A 21,592-nucleotide genomic window follows, 5' to 3' on the forward strand; every position below is an offset into this window, starting at 1 on the left:
ACGGTTAAATAGCTCAGTGGGTGAGAAGGCAGACATAGCCTTCTATATGCAAATACCTGCATCCCACTCTAATGGGCTAACATTTACACATCCCAGAAAAAGACTTTACCAAAACAACGGAAGCAGCAGTTAGATGTGTCTAAAGACACAGAAAGGAAACATAATGAGCTGTCACACCCTGTTGTCGAGTCGTTCCTCGGATGGTTTGTGTGATTAGGTGGTGCGCTGAAAACACCTCTGTGATGCTGCGTTCGTTGAAAAAGTCCAATACATGCAGGTGCTGCCGCTCAACGGCCGCCATTGACCGCCACCCCCGCCCTTACATCACTTAACCCTTCCTTTTGTTTGACTTATGACTTCAGAAATCTTTCGAAATTAGTGTCTTACTTGATACTGTGATGTCTCCTGCGATACACATTATCTCTTTACAGTCTCTAAACATCTCTGACGCCGTACAGCTACGAACGGCGATTGGGAGAAGCAGAGAAGTCTAACACCTGTTGCGACTGGCTTGTCCCTTTGGTAAATCCTCCCAATACTACACTCTCCTCCTACGATGCCCGACCGCATGAACGAAACAAAGTAAACTTTCAATAATTCCCGCTTGTTGCCGTTCAACACCCGTGAACGTGAAGCAGTTTAGAGCAGCTGCGTGGGAAAATGAGTTACCCCACAGCACGGGTTTATTGGCGATACAGGGTAATTGCCGGGAGGGAAGAACTGCACCGACGCCTCGAAAGCGAGGACCGTGGCGCGCCATCTTGGAAAGGTGAGAGGAGGTGTCACTGGCTGGCGGCTCTGCTGCTCCCGTGACGTGGGCCATGTCACGTATACTTGGCGCCAGGCGTGTGTCATGGCAGGTTTTACCTGCCCTGCCTTACCCGTCTTGCAGGCACCCAAGTTCCATGTTGTTGTTTTTTTGGGATGGATGGCGTAAAGAGGGTCACTGGGTCCATTTTTGTTGTCACGAACATTGCTTGTTTAGCTCTTAATGTCACACAAAGGTCACTTCCAAGCTCCTTATGAATCAAAGGAGGGAATGAAAAGGGCGAATGGTTTGAGAAGTATGGAGGAAATACGAAAGATGTACATAAATAAAGCGGGAAGTCGGGAATGACTGGGATGTTTTTTCATGTTCCCAAGGTAAAAGAACGCCGAGGGCAAACCTGTGAGAGGCCCAAGGGCACACTCCCCGCTGGAAGTTACCCGAGTCTTGCCGTAGAAAGGCAACGGTGTCGGTGTGTGTTGCACAAATTAATTACATTTCTCTGCTGCAGGGCTCCTATCTGGTCCTCAGCTTTTAATTTTCAGTGTAATAACTTACTCAGCGCCTCCTCTTTGTTTGCTATAACTAAAGCTGTTACACAACATGTAGTCTCTGAATGTCACGTGGAGTACTTTGGAAGGTTTCTTAACATAACTGTTGGTGTTGCTCAAACATTCAAATTATGCGGAAGTTTCTTCTAAATTGAGCACTTTATGTACATATCCTCTAGAAGAATCAAAATCCACTCACTCGGGAGGAATTCCATAATCCCAGAACACACACCAGGTACTCCCACGGGTCCATGGGTTATATAGTTAAAATATTTACACCTATATCTGAGGAATGTGGGGCTGTGACAGAGTTTCCCAAGTGGTTTGTTGCAACCCTCGACGAAAGATCAGTAAGGTTATGGAATTGTGGATGAGGAGGAGAAACACGGGTAGATGCAGCCAAAAACAGCTCAAAAACAGACATGGGGTGAGTGAGCGATAGAAACCAGAAGGAGCCATGGAAAGCAGAGCGACACACTAGAATTAAGCCCATTGTCAGCAAAGAAGAGAGGGAGATCTTGGGAACCTGGTCTGAGAGAGAGCAGGCCATATGTGGGACAAAGCTTTATCAAAAGGCAGATGACAGACGTAGGGAGATGCAGCCATATAACAGCCGGAGATAGCAGAAATAGACCTAGCAGCGATGATTCAAAGTAAGATGATTAGTAGCACCAGGGAGGCCCAGCAAGATCATCCAGGGCCCACTGCTAACATGTCCAGCAGTCTGGAAAGGGCAGCGTGGAAAACCACATCTGTCTCCTCCTCTGCAGCAGCAGCTTGGTCGGCATCTTGGTGCACAACATTTTGCATGTGCAAATGGTGCAGAGCCCAATTTGAATAGGCCAATAAGAGGTGAGAGAGGCAGGGTCTCATGGTTCAAAGAACGGCATGCGCATGAGCTACATCTGGTTTGCCATGTGCCATTGATTTCCCACCCACACCACTGAGGAAAGTGGGAGTCAAAGCTGCATTGGTGGGCAGGATCAGCACCATTTAGCTTCACCATGTAACTCAGAAGGCATGGACACCAAGGAGCAACAAATTGAACAAACAGAGGGTGACGGGGCAGACATGGCATTTGCAGCCCAGGCACAGCCAGAGGAGGCCGCAAACACCACAAATCAGTAACTGGAAAGCCTAGATCTGTAGTACAACACAACAAAAGGTCACAATGGTGCCGTCAAAGAATGATTTATGGATGATCAAATGATGATTTATGACGATGACTTATGGTTCTGCTTGCAAACAACTCTGAGTGAGGTTTCTAATATTTTGAGAGTATTGGCAATATACGATCTTTGGCCAATTAATGACCAGCAGTATTCTGAAGTGTTTTTGTGATGGTTGATCACGTTGATGAATTCTAATAAACTGTGGCCTTTACCACCACCCTATGTCTTTGGCAAAGAAGGGAATTGGGACTGGTGGGTATGGGGCCTGGAGCCTGAGGACCAGCGGGTAGCCGACTGGGGCAGGCTCACTCAGCCCTGGACCGGTTGGGGTGATGGAGATGGGGATACAGACTTAGGGAAAATAAAGCCAAAGAGCACAGAATGACAGACATAGGATAAAAAAAATCATATCAAAGGCTACTAGGGAAGGAAAGTGGGACGAGAGAGAATTGTCTGATCAGTGCAGTTGCCCTAAGTTCTTTTGAGGTGGCTGAAGGCAGAATTTAACTCAAGTAAAGAAACGGAGTAAGCAGGATACTTTCTTGACTCCCTTCTGTTTCCATTTTCTTTAGTATGACAAAATGATAGACAACCCTTCCTTATAGTCCAAGTCTCAAAAGCAGAATGTAATAATTTTTTTTTTACATAATCCAAACAGAATGTTTGTTCTTAGTGTGCCAAGCACTTCTTGTTCCCTCCGAACAAAGCGCTCTAAATGCAATCAAATTTTCCTCCACCTTTCTTCTGACCCACGTCTCCCCTCTGAAGCATAGGTTGATTCAATAGTACTTTATCACAGTTATAAAAAACTTAATACCCATGGGCATCGAAGAGTTACAAGCAATCTGACAGATAACAAAATCAGAGCAACACTGTTTAGTTCATAGAAACATTCAAAGCGTCTTTCATCGATTCTCTTGAGGCACTACAGAGCTGACTTGCATGAAAGCAGTAAGTGCTTATAAAGGCCATGTGTGTTATGTGCCATCTCATATTCCCACACTGGATATATCGTCCTTCACGTTCATACACAACAAAGTAGCTAAGCCACCAAAACTATACTGAAAGAAAAGCAAGGATCGAATTTTTTCTCCGTTGCATATGTTAGCACCCTACCCTACAGTATGCCTATGGATTAAACCGATAATTGGAATAGTCGCCTCAGCCACTAATCATGGCATGCTTTATCATAGGCAGTCCATCCACACCCTGGTAAGATGATACTACCAGGGAGGACTCAAACAAAATTCTTGGGAGTCCTTATATAAAATATCAGCTGGATATAAGCAGGGATCCAGATCCCTCACTAAAATACCTATTGGTATACCCCAAAGATATCCCTTATTAGAGGTACCAAAGGCATGAATAAAAACAGGGTTTATTGGGTCCCATACTGGACTCAGTCTTCCAAGGGACCCTAATTGTAAGCCAACATGTTTCGGCCCTACTCAATGAACCCAAATGGGTCTAGGGGCCTTCGTTGGGCTATCATAAATAACTGTCCCTGCTTGTCGCTATACCATCTGAAACATACATGTGAGGCCTAAGGCTCTCACCTGATACTAGAGAACCTTGCCTTCCAAAGTACCTAGAAAAGTAATTATGAAGGAGAAAAAAAACATTAATAGAACCCATATTTTGCCAGACTGTGGGGAAAAAAATATTCCCTTTGAAGTTCATTGATTTTACTTCTCTCAGTCTAATTGCCTTAATCATAACTTAATCTTTCTGAGCTATTTAAATAATAGTCTCTGATATGTCCACTTTTTTTGGATAACTTGGAGGAACGCCCCCATTTCACCCGACACCCTTTTTTGTGTAGCACTGTCTAGAGGCTACAATTACACTTATCTAGAATAAATTAGACCTTTACAAACCTACTAGTTTGTCCAATGTTTATAACCATTATAAAATTGTCATAACAATAAATGGAATAGTAATTATTATGTGTTTGATAGGTATTCCCTTCACGACAATTTGTGAAAAAAATGTTTTTATATGTGTACGTACACTCGGTCATTGAGCTGTTATTCCTATTCACCTTGGTATACATGTGGGAAAAAAGACTTCCACATTACAACTCTCAAATTTGGTACACTTGGAAGAAATGTATTATGTACTCATTACACCTAGTAGACGTAACCCATAAGGTAATTTACAAGTCCCTTTGAACGAAACACTGTTTTTTCATGAATACTCCATGGCCACAGGACTGCTAACTGTAACCTATTCGCTGTAAAGCCAGAGATGCAATCCAAATTGTCCCCCACCTTTCTTCTGATGCACGCCTCCCCCTGAAACCTAGGTTGATTCAACAGCATGTTATCACATGTATAAAGCACTTAATACCCATGGGCATCGAAAAGTTACAAGCAATCTAATAGGTAACAAAATCAGAGCAGCAGTATTTAGTTCATAGGAACATCCAAGGCATCTTTCATGGATTCTCTTGAGGTACTACAGAGCTGACTTGCATGAAATCAGTACATTCTTATAAAGGCCATGTGTGTTATGTGCCATCTCATATTCCCTTGCTGAGTATAGTGTCCTTCACAAACATTGGCATGACCCTGACCTTCTTATAATACTGGGTTGTGTCTACTCAGCAGCTTGCCTTCTTGCAGTTTAAATTTCGTGAAATACAATAGTAACAAAAGAGAATACTTTTGTTGTGTAGAGATACTGTATGGAGTAACACTCTCCAGATCGCAGAAATATGGCCAGACAGACTGAATCTTTGCTTGCCCCCGACACCTGCAGTTTTAGGATTGGAGTTGTATTGATGACCCACTGATCTGTATGGAAAAGAAGAAGGTCTCCCTTAGTGTTCCTGTGGAAATTCTTCATTAACAGCCAGACACCCACTGGGATATTATCACCCCAATTACAGTGGGGATATTTCTAGCATAGTGTAGAGAAAATGTAGTTTGTATTAAAGGCTACAAAGTGGCTACTAAAAAAAATATAAATAAAGTTTCTTCTTGGATTACTGCACTGGATTATAACGTGGGACTCCCTCTGTGCCTCGTTTCCCACATTTTGCAGTTTAAGAACACTAAACCCACCTGCGGATGGATCACCAGGATGGCAAGACACCCGCTGGTCCTTGCACAGCTCCTATGTACAAAAATGTCTAGTGTAAGACCTAGCACACTACCAATCCAGCTGAACGTCTTACTTGATTGATCCGCTTGGTTCAGACTCTTCCGGCAGTATAATACTCAGTGTCTCTATAGGAGTTTCTCCAATATTTTCCAGAAAAACTCTTATTGGTCCAGGTGGCCACATAATCGAAAGCTCTTACAAAACACCTGCAGTATCTTTGCCACCTCTCTGAGTAAACTGAAGATCTATCTCTGTTCACTACAATGCCCACTATGAAATTAAAATATACACTTTTGGTTCCATTTTAGTTCCAAGAGAACATAGCAGCTGTACAGATTAGGTGATTCAGACTATGGACGAATTTGAGCATGCAGGGCAGAGAGGGTAGTCGTAGCAGTGGTAGACATAGGATCTCAAGGGATATCGGGTGTACAGGTCATAGAGAGAAACAGATGCAAGTCAAGGGATAAGAGTGCAACAACAGAAGAGGAAGCACCACCCAGAGGTGATAGAATTAAAGAGTAGACATGACCAATTTAAGGGTGACAGGTATAAAATTCAGATTTGTTAGGCCTGGGGTAAATTATGCTGTAGGAAATATATTTGAAGAAATAAAGACAATAACCAAGGTAATATCTAGGGAAGATGGAGGTGTGAAAACAGATCTCTGGCGATGGTGGTCACCAAGCGGTGGAAACATAAAAAGTGTGATGAGCACATGGAGGGCAGAAGGAAAGCTATAGAGAGGGCAGAAGGCAGGTTTGATGCTGATGTGGTCATAAAGAGGTGACAAGAAGCCATTACGGTGATTTAGCACATAACATCAAAGGGACCTTCTTAAGGATAATGGAGCCTTTGACAGCAGAGGAGAGCAGAAGGGACATACTTTAGTTTGATGGAGAAACAGAGTCAAGGTTCAGAGATAACGCAGTAGACAAACTTGTTGCTGATGTGGCATTTGAAGCGCACACTAGACAATCTTATAGTAATGGAGCCACACACATAAAAGAGGCAGACTTTTGGGAGACAAAACCAGTTGTTTCAGAGGATATAGTCATAGGGATGTCTGGGTTATGAAGAGCACTGAAGATAGAGCCAGAGAATTGGAACCAAAAAGAGCAGAGGAAAATATCCTGCTCTCTCTGGTAATGCCCTACCTTCTCCAACTGATCTGGTGTCCGACAGTCTCCTGTGGATCACTCTAACAGATGATCTAGTCTCATGTGGTGTCTTTAGGTATTTATACTCTCAGTGTAGCATTGCCAGAGGGTGTCACTAAACTATTTGTTTGGTTCCATACAGTCTACAATCTGATTGTGTCCCTAGTGCTGCCATTTCCATATGTCCCAGTGTCAGGTAGCTTGTTAAGTCTGTCACATCTGTTTCTCATGCCCTGTATAATGACAGGCCCTCCGCCTGATGAGCTTTCTAGAACTTCCATATGCACTTACCAGTAACTCACTGATGTAAGGACATGCTACAGAGTTCTGTGTCTAACCTGAGGGGAACAAGATGCAACCCCAGCACAACCAATGAAGCATTTCATTCCCTGTGGTCGAAAAATAGAGAACCAGTGATTTGGGCAATAGTAATACCTTCTCCTTGCTGGACTATAAAAATGAAAAAAAACCTGGTCTCAAGTAAGGTTTATAGAAATCATTACATCTACCTGTTCGTCAAGACTGACATAAGGGGAGGGTACTAGGTTGACCTCCAGTCATATGCCCCAGGCAAAATCTAATCATATGTGCATTACAATAATTTGTGATGCCCACACAGTTCTGACTTGAGCATTCTGACTTGCTCTCCTACACCTTTTCCTCCTCATCCTCTTCTGATGGTTTCTGGCCTTGAGGCACTAGGAGACACGCATTTCCCATTATCTCTTTTTCTAGGCTATTGCCATCTTCTGCTGGGACTTCTCAGACTACCACTCATAGATCTTGCACATGCCCTCTTCGATCTTAGAATCACTGAAATACGTTACTTGTTTCACTCAAATGGAAATTAACACCACAAGTCGTAAATACGCATCTAATTAAAATAGCCAGGCAAACTTTACATTTAGCATTCTCTCCTCTAATTTCCCTTGCAGAACAGGCCAACCTATACTGGGACATCCACGCACATTACATGTACAGGTCGCAATTTATCCCACGTATTGTTCAAGAGGCTCATGCGCTGCATTACAGTACCAGCAATTTTGGTTTTACCAATTATAAATCAAAGACCTCGAAATCCCAAAGGAGCTACGTAAATCTGGAAAAGCTTGTGATTTTGTGTATTTATTCGCCAAAGTGCATTATTGGTGAAGTTGTCCAATGCTTGCATTAAGGGGGAAAAACGCATAAAACCTTCACATTTGGAGAATTCTAGAGTTGCACTTCAGGAAAAACCTGCTTTACAGGTCTCCACTCTTTAGTGTACTTAGTTCTATCATCATTAAAGCTGAGTTAGGAAGCCAACACTAGCATTGTTTCAAGAAGATGAAGATAACAACAATCAGCACATAAAAAGGACTCAAGCAGCTAAAACACTGGCTTCAATAGGGACTGAGTGGACATGGAGGTTAAGAGGAAAGTGAGGACTGTACTCACTGTTGTTGGACTTCAAGTCCCGATGAATGATGGGGACGATGGCTTCATTGTGCAGGTAGCACATTCCCCTTGCAATCTGGATGGCCCAGTTGACCAAGATGTGCGGTGGGATGCGGCGGCCAGCCAGTGCTCGGCTGAGTGCCCCACCGGAGGCGTATTCCATGATGAGGCAGAGGTTAGGCTCTTGTAGGCACACTGACTTCAAGGCGATTATGTTGGGGTGGTGGAGCAAGGCAAAGAGGCGGGCTTCCTGGCGCACATTCTCGGCAGTCACACTAATGTCCTCATCAGGGTCCAGGCGGGCAGCTTTCACAGCCACTAGCTCATCCCGCCAGCTGCCCCGGTACACCTTGCCAAAACCACCCACTCCAATCACCTCCTCAAGCTGCAGCTCCCCAAAATCCACTTCAGGCAGGCGAGCTGCCGCTGCTACTTCCTCCACCTCTGCCACATCCCCATTGCAGAGCTTAGCATAGGCAGGCGCCTTGCAAGACACATAGTTGGATGGGAAGATGCCCACCTTGTTGTTGACTTTGCCGGCCCACCATCCTTCATCGCCTGAGATAGCAGAGTCCCAGGACAACACCTCCACCAGGTCACCCTTGCGCAAGGTAAGCTCATCCCCACAGCTGGCTTCATAGTCGAAGAGGGCCGTCCAGATGGGGTTGGTAAAAGCACCAACTGGGCTTTGGTTCCGCGTGCCACTCCAGGGTGAGAGTGGAGCCTTGAGGAAGATATTCTTCAGGGGTTCCATGGAAGGCCGCAACGGGCACAGGGGTCACCTTCCTCTCTGCCCAGCTCATGGAAGCAGTGAGGACTAGCCAAGGGTGTGCGTGAGAAACACACCAGATGATCTAAGAAGCAACAAATTCACAACCAAGAAACCACCTTATTTTTTCCAGGCTCACAAAAAATTGTATTTTTAAAGTAGCTGGACCAAAAGTACAGACGAAAACCAGTTATGGTAGAGTATCTTTTTACTTTCCCCAAATCACAACCAACAAACGAAGTTGAACCCATGAAAAGTGAGGTCGATTTTCTAGATCCAATCTATCCTTGCCCGAGATCTCCAACACCCACAGATACCGCTTTCAACTCCCAGGGTGTTCACGGGGAAGTTGGACAGTCATGCTCGGACGTAGCAACCGAGAGCACCGCTCTCCATTAACTTTCGAGGATGTGAATACAAAAATTATTTTAACTAAAAATCAGTTCAATAAATAAAATTAAATTAAAAAACAACAACACAGGTGCGGTGGGGGACCGAGAGTCGCTGCCACTGTCGCACGGGCGCACGAGTAGGTTCGTCTCCAGGCACGACCGATGGCTGCTACCGGTGGTGGCTTCCTCAGCTCCTCCCGCCTGTGACCGTCGGTCTTTTCAGGCTCAACTTTCCGCGTCGTCCTCTGCAGGAAGTTTCTTTCCTGTTTTTTTTTTTTTTTTTTTTAAGAGCAGCAGGGACAAACCGGTCCCAGGGCCGACAGGAAGCGCGACACACGCATACACTGCACACACACACAACAGCGCACGAAGCCAAAATGGTTTCGGCCCACAGGTTCACCGGAGACCTGATCGTTGCAGATGGACACCAGGTCTGCAGGTCACTCGGTCGCTAACCAAAAGCGTTTGCAGTCGAGTTTATCGTGACAGCGACAGTTGAGGGATCCTTGCCGGCTGAGGAAGGGGTGGGGGGGGTTCCTGTCAGTAACATGAATTGTTTTCCACCGCTTCCCCCACGAGTCCCTGCTCGCTCTCTTTCTCTCTCTCGCTGTACTTTTGCCCCTGGAGGCGTCTCGGCCTCCCTAGGGGTGGGGTTTACAAGTACGGCTTATTGTGTGTGTGTTTTGTAGCAGGAAGGACACCAGCTGACTGACTTGGCTTTTTTTTCTTTCTTCTATAATCTGGCTCAAGTCTGTGACAGCTCAGGAATTTTTATTCCCCCCCCTTCTCTTCTCCAGTCCAAACAAACAATGAAAATGTCAAGTTCCTTTCTTTTGACAACGCGGCTTCCCCATCAACACAATAGCCACTCGCATCCCTCCACCACAATCTACACTAAAACCACCACCCCTCCCCCACCTACTCTCGCGAGTAGTTGGGAGGTCTGTGTTTTTTTTTTAGCATTGGGCTCACATTTGCGGTGCTCTCAGGTCGTCCCTTGTGAAGTACAATGTTCTGCTATTCAAAATTTTCAACCCTTGATCACGTTACACTCGAGGACTTGACGTTTTATTTGCACATTCCTAACGCAGAATATAGTTCTGGTTATTTCTACGTATTTAGTGTATTATTGTATTTTAAAGAGTGGTGCAGTCACCCAGTAGCATCTTTCTAAGTTTTATGTTGATATGTGTGCAGATGTGTACTGCAGGGGCGTAACAAAGGCCTCTGCAGCACTCTCAGATGCGGACGGACCCCCATCTCAAGGGGACCTCCTCAGCACAGCACCTGGCCTGAGTGAGTCCGAAGTGGGGCCGCCTCCATGTTCTGGAAGGGGGGGGGGGGGGGGGGGTCGTTTAGGGAAGAAGCTTCCAGTTTCGTTATGCCACTGGCGTCATGGGTGTATTAGTGTGCATGCCATGGGTATTGTGAGTCGCATTTGTACTCAGATGGCTTGTATTTAAGTGGTGTGTGCTTTCAACTTCGTGCCCTGTTTTGTTCAAACGTAGTGCCCTGTCTTGTTTATTAATTGAGGAGTTTTATAAATTGTCTCGTTTTTGTATACATCAGCCGCAAAATCGAATTAGAAGAGACGTGGTGGACACTGCATCCCGTCAGATGGGGTAAGCACAGGTTAAGGTCAGTAGGGCAGGACTTAATAGATGATGTTCTGCAATCTCATGCCCTTAGGATCTGGGGGAGCTGTTCAGAAGATAACTGAAACAATCTTGTTTATGTTGTCCCCTTTTCACACACCAGAATGTACAGTAAGTCTGCAAGTGTATAAGTAGGTACTGGTGTGTCTGGGAACTCCAGAATATGCGCTTTTGAGCACTTAACTGGTGATTTGCTTATGCGTGAATGACAATGGAGAGATGTGCAATGGTGGGGTATTTTGACTGTGTACATTTCCACGTAGATTTTATTGACCAACAACAACCTGAATACACAACTGAAAGACTATGGTCCATATTAATCATTTTTTAGCGCAGCATTTGCGTCATTTTTTGACACAAAAGCAGCGCAAACTTCCAAAATACAATTGTATTTTGTAAGTTTGCGCCGATTTTGCGTCAAAAAAACGGCGCAAATGCGGCGCTAAAAAAGTATAAACATGGGCCTTTTTCCGTATATTACTCTTAGTTCTACCCGTCCTCGTCCCAGTCATTACTTGTGAGGTATACTAAAGCCAACAAAGCCTTTGGAAATAAAAGGATTGGATTCACCAAAAGGCAAGAGCATTCCATTTTTAAATCAAAATAATGAAATCAATCAATTGTTAGGGCACATCAACCTAATGACAAGAAAACTAGAATTTTCCTTAATATCACCAATATTCTACAATTGGTAGTATTTCACAAAAATATCCTCTGACGTCCATGTCTCAGCCTTTCATATTTCCTAATGGGAGGCTTTTTGAAATTCTATTCAAGAGCTTCCTTGAATTCCATTCAAAATAATTAAACCTGTTCTGCATAAGCCATAGCAATGGTTGACTTGATCCACACACTAAGGGGGTTATTCCAACTTTGGAGGAGGTGTTAATCCGTCCCAAAAGTGACGGATATACCACCAGCCGTATTACGAGTTCCATAGGATATAATGGACTCGTAATACGGCTGGTGGTAAATCCGTCACTTTTTTTTCCGTCACTTTTGGGACGGATTAACACCTCCTCCAAAGTTGGAATAACCCCCTAAGTCTTTTAGATGCTTTCTTATCTCTCCTTGATAGGCCAAAATCCCCAACACACGACCTAACCTTCTGAATCACCGGACCTGTGAAAAAAAGACTAAGCTCTTTTAACATCCATCATATTCAGAGATTCCTGTTTATCTGTGGTAGGAGAAGGAAAGACACATGGAAGCATAATGTCCTGGAAAAATCAAAGGAATAAAAGCAGGATTATGTTTTAGTATCAGCCCATCCAAAAACAATCTCAAACAAGCACTAGCAATGCCAAAAGGTGTGGTTTATGAATGAAAGTGCCTTTTGTGTCATTAATGGATTTGGCATTTTATAATTCAATATACATGCATTCTGTCATCTTTGCACTCATGCATCTGTTCATCCATTTACTGATTCATTCTTGCATTCATCTTCGTTTGCAGCTGCAAGAAAATACACACACTCAACAACACATGCAAAATACATGAGAGGAATACTTGTAGAAAAAAGAAAACATGTTGCCATCGAAACACAGCGTGTATACACTTCTAATAAGAAAACTAAATATAGCAGCGGATATCCATCTTGCAGAGGTATTGTACATAGTATATTGTGGTTTTAAAGTTCCAGCATGGTCACCGGAATGGTAAAACAGCATTCCATGGTGGTTCCCTAGTCTAGAGGAAGTGTCCACGTGGAATGTGGCACACTGTACATGTATTGAGCGGCAAGGAAGCAATACATTAGCATTGCCTAGGAAGCTGTAGTTTCCTCTTTAGAAAAAATAAAATAAAAAGACGAGGTGCAAAGAAATGAAAGAGGAATTATGAAGGAGAATATTGAAAGCTAAAGAACCACCCAGCCTTGACACTGAAGCACATTTGTTTTCAGGTGAATGGGCGCATGTTGTGATGAACTGCAGTAATTCACAGGGCAAGAGAGCCAATGACTGATGTGGACTCAACCATTACCTGGGAGCAATATATTGTCTTTGCTGAAAGCAGAGTGTATGTGACACTCAGACAGACCAATGACAGAGGTAGGCTGACATAAACACCATCTACGTACCTATATGGAGATATATATAAATACATGTAGAGTTGTATGTATTATGGAATATCCTCACGAATGGGTAAGCTTGTCAGGACTTCTTAAGATATTTTAGCAATAATTATTTCAGAGGAATCTTTGACCCCTCGTGTTTGGCAGAGGGGGTAACTAACAACAAAATCTTTCCCTATTAAGGTATTCTGGTCAACTTCCTGTAACGGAATACCCATCTGTGGACTTTAATATAGAGTAAGAACAATCCACCTTTAAATAAATACTGACTTTAACTTATGCATTTCTCAATCAATATGTTAGGCCTAAAGCTTTTTTCATAACTTATCATTATAAACAATCAGGCCTGTATCTTTTGTCATTGACTTGTAACCATATCCAGTTCAACCATACTGTGTTGCTCATAAGTTTTCCCACTAGACATTCATTGGGTATATTGTAATAAAATTAATGATATGCACACAATTTCAGTTATCAAACAATATAAAATATAGGATCTCAACATAAAAATAATAAGAACTCCCATTCCTAATTGTGAAGAGGTAAAGTTGAGCCCACCTAGGGGTATTACACAAGGGGATGAGGATCGCTGATAAAGCATGCTACACAAATTTTGTGTGGGTGAGAGGCCTTTTAAACATTAGGCACTTGTCCAATGAGCTTAATGATGTGAGTGAAGGACACAATATACTAGGCGGTTGTTCTCCTTTATTGTGGTTAATATGAATTTCACCTAAGCCTAGTATTTTGTTGCACAAAATCTTGCAAATAACCGCCGTAGGCAAGGGTTTCGTGACACACTTGAACAAACCATGGGGACAGAAGATTTGCACCATGATAAAACTATTTATGCTCTTTCAAGAGAGATTACAGTTTAAAATAGCCTTTACTGCTCCTTACACACCCTCAGTCTCAAAGGTTTTAGGCCTATTAAAAACAAAAAAAAGTATGCCTAGAGAATATCCCTTCTCCATGTCTATAACAGTCAACATGTTTCAACTGGCTTTTTAAACTATCCATTGGGCCACTCTGCTTGCTTTAGGACCAGATAGATCCCTAAACCAATTTTATTCAAATATGTTGGTGTATCCCTCATTCAATCCATGCATAACCCACTCATGCTCACAAACTGACTCTTTCGTTTTGTGAGCATAATGAAAATCTAGAAGAAAAACATTAATTTTATCTTGTACCCTTTCTGGATCTTATCCATAACCCATATGTCTGAAGTTAACCTTTGCCATGCATCCACAAAGTGGTACGTACAGCTACAAACCTGCAACTGTAAACCAATCATTTCTTGCTGCTGGGCTCAAAATTAAAGTCTGCACAGACCCAGTTGCTTCCTTCCACAGCTCATGCACAAAGTTTGCATACTTCCTCCACCAGATCTAGAAAGTACAGAAGGGATGCTGACTTCACATGAACAGTAAGCTTTCCAGGAAGATTAAAAATGTGCATTAACTGGAACACCGAAATGTTGTCAAATGGCAAGTGATCCTTCAAAATGCTCCTGCAATCTGCTGCTGCAACAGAGGACCTTTGGCTCCCCCACAATCCTGGAGGGGAGGATCCCAGAGTCCAAGATGAAGGACCCTTGTGCCAGGTGAGACAGGAAACAAAGAAGAGGATGCTGGTAATGCCAGCCCAATTATGGGGCACAGCATAGGATGGAAGGGGCTGCCTTTTCAGCACACCTGATGGTTCCTGTCTTAGAGGTAGGATTCATCTCACAAGTAATGACTGGGATATCACAATTGGGCTCTAAGACCCCCAACTTTGTGGTAATGACACAGGGAAAATTAGATGTCAATGTGACATTCGATTTATGAGTGCCACTTACATTTCTTTCTGAGGAGTGTTATTACCAGCCCTGCACAGGTACAAATCAGAGTCATCTTCCCCTGTGTTTAGTCAACCTCAACCAGGACATGTAGTGTGTTTATAGAAATTTGCCAGGACAAGTAATGAAAAATGGTGACTGTAATGTCAAATCTGCAATACCTGGTTCCCTTTAAACACAGGACCTAAGTGGGAACAAAAAGCAGCCATAGCAAACATATTTAAACTATCCCCACTCTCTTTCCCCTCCATCCAACCCAGTTACCCTCCGGGACCCAGAGAAAATGACAGAAGTGTCAGCTGAGTCCCTGGACCTTCCAAACGGTCCCCCAAAGACTCATCCCCATGGGGAAAGGCCTGATGGAATAAATGGCTAATCCAGTCTTTCTTCCATGTACCTGGGTTTAAATGAGTGTGTATACGTGAGGGTACATATATGTGTATATGGCTGCATGCATATTAGTGTGCATATTAGTTTGTGTACTTAACACAAGTGTATAAATGGCATGAGCACGAACGTGCTGAACTGTATTTGTCGACATACCACTGAGTGCACAATTGTATATCTAACTAACTGTGAATTTGTGAATCCAACTTTATGTGCATATCTGTATAAACCCAACTGTGTACTAGTGCATACATCCAATTGTGCATGTATGTTTAAGCCTAAGTCTATGTGCATGTGTGTTTGTGAGCATATGTCTGTCTGAATGCATCTTAGTCTACAATTGTAGATATACATACACACCCACGTGTACACTAGTGCATAGCCACAAGTGTTCATTTGTATACGTGCCTTAGTGTGCATCTACCTGACAATATATGTATAAATACTTGAGTGTTAATGCATCTGTACCTGAAAGTGAATGTTTGTAAACCTTAGAGTGCTTGTATGTATTTACCCAAATGCAGTGCTTCATTTGTTTACAAAAAAAGAGGAAAAGTAAGTCGTGGGGCTCTTCTTGAGAAGCCATCGCAGCCTGCACCATCTATTGCCCCTGCCTGCGCTGCCAAAAACAGTACTAACAGAACTGCAAACCATCCCACTCCTACAAGTGTGAGAATTCAGACTATTCTAGACCACCCAAAGCTATAAGAATGGCGCAGAATAGTCAGAATTGTCAATATAATACATTTTGAATTTTTAAAACATTGTTGTTGGGCTTATCTCAAAATTAGACTGACAGTGCCACCATGTGGTGGACTATCATTAGTGCCAGTGTTGAGAATTAAGTGATGGCGCCAAGCATTGGAAACCACCAGCTCAAATTAAACACTGCATGACTGTTAACATGTGTATGTACCTGAATGTAAATAAATGTCTATGCCCAAGTGTTTTAGCCTATATATCCCTAAGCATGCCCACAACTGAGTGTGCATGCATAGATATATTCGAATGGACATCTATTTACCTGAGTTTGTATCTGTGTTTATGTACCCAGGTGTGCATTTGAGTACATTTCTGGATAGTGACGTGTATACATTCCTGAGTGTGCTTGTGTTTACATATTTCAGGTATTTTATTATTGCATGTGTAAATCTGCACTGGTAATACAAATACTGTGTCCTAAAGCGGTGTGAGTGACAAGATTATGGTATTTACGATATCCATTTACTGTCTGGGACACTGTATGAGGATTATTCACATGTGCTTTTTACCAAGTGATAAAGCTACACCATACACACAGGACATACATCATTTCCTTGAGCCGTCAGCATTGGAAGGGTATTGTAGAAGCTATCAACCATTACAGAAATTCAGCTACTTATATTTTAGCTGAAAGGCCTTTTCCGACAAGAAGTCACCTCCTGCTAAAGAATCAACAGCCATTTTGGATTTTACACTCCATCTCAATCCTCCTGCCTTATGTGCCATCTGGACTTAATATCACTACAGAATTACAGCATGGCCTCCAGCGGAATAAGAAAGACATCATTTACTGAAAGGGAATCATGGTACGTGCTGGGGAGGTAATGAAAGCGGACCCAATTAAAAAAAAAAAATTGTCTAAATAAAGCAAGTGTAAAGTAAAGGTAAAAATAATGCAGGACAATGTAAAGAAAGTAAATGGGGTAGCTCCTTTTTAAAGTACAGTTTTAATGTGCAGTTTAAGACAGGTGTTGACACCCGAGGAGTCATGTTCAAGTGCTAATATGTAAGCACATGCAAGAATCACAGGCTACTGGTGTTGGAGCACCAGAGTTGCAGCTACAATCTTGGAAGAAAATACAAGCTAGCATCTACAAATCAAACATTGAGAGTACTGAAGACTGAGCGGATGCAGAAGAAAAAGAAGGACAAGATTATATTTTGCTTTTTTTATTGGACTTGTAGAGAAATATATATTTTTTATTTTAAAAGCAGAGAAGCTACATATATGAACCTTTGTATCTGCATAAGTACGTCAGTTGTACATAGGCAACTAATACTGATGCTATGTATCCCTATTCTTTTGCAGCTGTCACCAGTGAACAGGCATTAGTTACCAATGAGCCATCACATTCAGAAAGGAGGAATAAGAGATCACTACATGCTCAACAAGGAATGTGAATCCACAAATACACTAACCTCTATTGCTTGATACTACTTCTGTCAGTAGCATCAAAAACTCCTCCACTATGGCTCAAATAACAAGTACACCTCCCAAGCACTGCTGCAGGTGGCAATGATACATCAAGAGCACATCTCTCTCTAATTGTACCAATAGACACTGCTAACCTAGTTGAGCCTATTGAATGTGCTGACACTTCATCAGAGAACAATGCCATCAATGATCCAGAGCGAGTTTATGAAGAACAGGAAGAATATGAGGATACTAATGAGGTTTTTAATGTTGACACTGGGGACTGAACCTCAGGTGTAGCCACGTCCAATAGGGCTTGTAAGTCATGTGGCCTTTGTAGTTCCCTTCCCCCTCTCCTCTTCCCATCGCTTGTGTGGACTGGATCTTGGCAGTCGTGATTCACACGAGGTAAAAGGGGCGGCATGGGGGGGGCGGGAGCGCGACCAAAAGTTATCTGTTTCGCCACCAACGAACCACTCCTCACCTGTAGGGACAGCTTCAGGCTTCCAGCCTGTCCTGCTGGCAGCAGGAAAGCAGCAGTAGGATTGGACAGATTGCCCTGGCTTGGTGCTCTGAGGCAGAGTGGGAGCCTCTGCCTGCTCTCTCCAATCTGGCACTGCGTTACCGTTTTGGACAGAGCCTACTGCGCATGTATGTTTGGCCAGCCCGAGACGTCCGGCCAAGCATACATGCGCACTTAGTCCATGTCATGCCCGTGGCCCCGTCCTTTTTGCAGTAAAAACATAATAAACATAGTTTATTATGTTTTTACTGTAGAACCTTTGCAGCTGCTGCTGCTGGCGGGGGCGGTGCTCTTCCGCTACTGCCCCACATTTCTTGGCTATGTAGATGTTGTGGTTTGTTGATATGGGCATGTTTTGGCCTTCTGCCCCTCTTCCACCCTGCCTTCTGCCTGCGTGCTTAGTCTAGAATTTGATTGTGGGGTCTGTTATGCCTTGCCCCTCCATTGTCTTCAGCTGGCCTTTTCTTGTTTCCAGGAGAGGCATTGGGGTCCCTCACTTCCTTTTGCTTCGTCCTGAGGTTCCTAGTCTGTGGCCATTTTGTGGGCTATTGCAAAGCATGCTTGCTGAGTTGCGTGTGCCCTGTGGTTTGGGCATCTGTGTCTTCCATGATCTTCCCTGTTCTCAGCCGGGTTTAGGCTGGTATGCCTGGTTTCCAGTACTGGCTATTCTTTCGGGTTCGCCTTCCTCTTTGAAGTCGAGGTGGCTTCGACTTCCTTCTGACTGAGGCATGGGATCGGTGTCCCCTACTCTCAGGCTCGCATCTTCATGTCTGGCCTCCCTGCTGGACTTGGAGCTTTGATGGTCTGTTTCTTGTGCTTAGCCTTCCGTACTATGCTTTCTGTTGCTCCTGAACTGTGTTCAGCTGTTTTTTGAGTTTGGCCTCCTTTTATTGGAGGTGGAAGCCCTAAGGGCTGGTTATTGTGTCTGGCCTTCGTTCCTCTCTGTCTACTGAACTTGGGGATGTGTTAATGATCCAGATCTTTTTATTAAAGGAGACCACGCCATGCTTCCATTTTCCTTAACAGTTCACAAAGAGAATACACGTCTTTTAGAAAGTGTTTCTATGTAAGTCACACAGTTTAACGTGTTCAGCTTTCATGGCAGGCTCCTTATTCGATTCCTTAGGAGGGCAAGTGGAACAATTAGGAAAGGGTGGAATGTAAGGGTAATGGGTCACCGTGGGAAGGACGCAGGAATAGAAGAGAGTACATTACAGAACCCAACGCTAGGAGCCTGACTCTCCACGCAAACAATCGCCTTTGAGGCCATATTAAATCTCTCCAGGAGAAAGAGGAGTGGACGAGGTTCGAGTCTGCTCAACGTCTTGTGATCCTGGGTAAATCATTTAATTATTATGTGGCCTAAAACAACAATAAACAATCTGACCTGGTGTAAAGTAAAGAGCTGCAATGCCCTTGGTCCTAGTTCCCACTATATAAAATTGCAGACAAAAAAAAAAAATAGCACACCAAACCCAAGGACCATTATTATTAGGTCCAAATGAAGCAGTTGCTGGAGGCCTTCAATAAAGGATTGCACAGTGCCTGTGTCTAAGAATAGGTCCTCCTTTTCCACATGCCAGACTTTCAGTCTTTCAGGGTTTGTTACAGTCTCTCACAACTAGGTCTAACCGTTCCTATGGGATCTTCATCTGACTTTTCATGTATTTTGGCATGTTTCACTAGTCCGGAAATGGAAGTATCCTTATGTCCACAGTTTATGGAGAGTCTTTTGCTCAAGTTCCGGGTCATAGGGCACTGCTATGACTGCGCCACTGACAGAGGGAGTATCTGAGCGCGACACCCGGGCGTATATGGCCTGTACTCTGCATAGATGTTTACCCTTGGACGGAGCCCAAGTTCACCAGGAAAAAGAGTACCACCTCAGAAGCGGAGGCATCCGGAGGCACGACGGGGGAGCTGGGAAGGGGGTAGGGAGGGGTAGAGGGCAGAGGTGACATCTGCCACTACCCCCGAAAAACCTCTGAGACCAGACGTGGGGGTGTACTATTAATGAGGTCTCTGTAATGGATATGGCTAAGAGGCAGAGGGGGAATCTGTGCACCTTAGACACTGTGGTGTCGAGGGTCTGTGACGAAACAGACCACGTGAAACCGGCCGTGATTAGGTGGGGTGTTTCCAACTTGTGAGGAGTTGGTGCGCCCCGGATGTGTCGAGGTGTGTTTCACCTCTCGTTTAAAGTAAATTGGTTTGCTCTCGGGTTAGAGAGCGGGGATATAAATAAACGGGGGGCGTGGTCAGGAAGGTCAGAGTGGCTGAGGCGTGCATTCAACTCGGCAGAGCCCCGTGCTCCCAAGATTGAATAGCAAGGCCTTTGAAGACCGCGTGACCCCAATGAAACGGCAAAACCTGTGTCAGTATTTATTTGAAGTTCAGTGCAACATCCTGACGAAGTGTACTAATAAACATTAGTACATTACATAGGCGACGAGGACGGGCGGAGCCGCGCTGTTGCTCCAATGAGTCATCCCGGTCCACACAGACAGAAACGGTGAGCGGCGCTTGTGCGGAGAGTGCGTTCCAGCGCTCATCACGTTTAACACATGGCAGCGGCCACTGTACATGTGGTGCTCGTGCCGCATGTGTGAAAAAAAAAAAAAAAAACGCGGTGTTTCCCGGGGCGGCGAAATGCTGCACCCAGGACGGCGGCCACTCATCAAGTGGTGCTCGTGCCGCAAATGGGTGCAGATTCCTTCAAGGAAACAAAACTCTGTCCACAGAAGACTGCCCAGTGACATAGGGCGCAAAAAAAAAAAAAGTAAAAGAGGACAAACAATACCTCAGCTGAAACAAAAGGGGGACACAGGGAGCACCCTCACCGGCCCAGTGAGTCTATCCACAAGGGCAATTCTGGAACAGTTCATGGGGGACACCCCATGCCACCCCGATTGAACAAATGTGGAATAAGATGATGTGTGTGACACAATAAGGAACTAGCAGTGCATATACGTCACGCGTTTTCCTCTGCCACAAAAGAGAACGTGAACATTGTGTGGAGCCACCCGTAAGAAAAAAAAATATATACATCATGTCAGCCATACCGCCAATGGAGCCATTCATAGTCGAGGGTGCCCCCTCAACGCAGGCCCCCAAATGGAAAGAGTGGGTAGAGAGAGTACTTCTCTACTTTGAAGCCACCAAGGTTGGAAACGATGAAAAACGCGCCATGTTACTCCACATAGCGGGAAGAGACATCTACAAAATAGCAAAAAACCTGGTCGAGGACACCCCGAAAACACATGCCACGCTCATTGCCGCGCTGAACAGGCATTTCGAACCTATGGCCAACACAGACTACGAAAGGTTCATATTCCGGCAGGCCAGGCAGCAAGCGGACGAATCACTGGATGCGTTCCATTTGAGGCTAAAAGATCTAGCAAGTACATGCAGGTTCACGGATGAAATGGAGGAAGTGAGGGGACAGATAATACAAGGTTGCTCTTCATTGAGACTCAGGGAACGCATACTGGAGGAATCAGGAAAGTCACTGCCAGACATCCTGCAAATGGGGAGAACGAAGGAGCTATCGAAGGCTCGGGCATCCCACATGGAGGCAGTCCT

General features: G+C 44.2%; 1 protein-coding gene across 1 annotated transcript in view; it reads right to left on the minus strand.

Moving 5' to 3' along the window:
- The window catches only part of MAP3K11 (mitogen-activated protein kinase kinase kinase 11), a 219,352-nt gene extending 209,373 nt beyond the window's left edge, over positions 1 to 9,979 (minus strand). The window contains exon 1 of the mRNA XM_069207900.1: positions 8,192 to 9,979. Coding sequence (XP_069064001.1) covers positions 8,192 to 8,945 — 754 coding nt within the window. The 5' untranslated portion in view covers positions 8,946 to 9,979. The remainder of the gene's footprint in view (positions 1 to 8,191) is intronic.
- Positions 9,980 to 21,592: the final 11,613 nt, after the last annotated feature.

The sequence above is a fragment of the Pleurodeles waltl genome, chromosome 9 (genome assembly GCF_031143425.1).
Source record: "Pleurodeles waltl isolate 20211129_DDA chromosome 9, aPleWal1.hap1.20221129, whole genome shotgun sequence".
NCBI classification, from domain to species: domain Eukaryota; kingdom Metazoa; phylum Chordata; class Amphibia; order Caudata; family Salamandridae; genus Pleurodeles; species Pleurodeles waltl.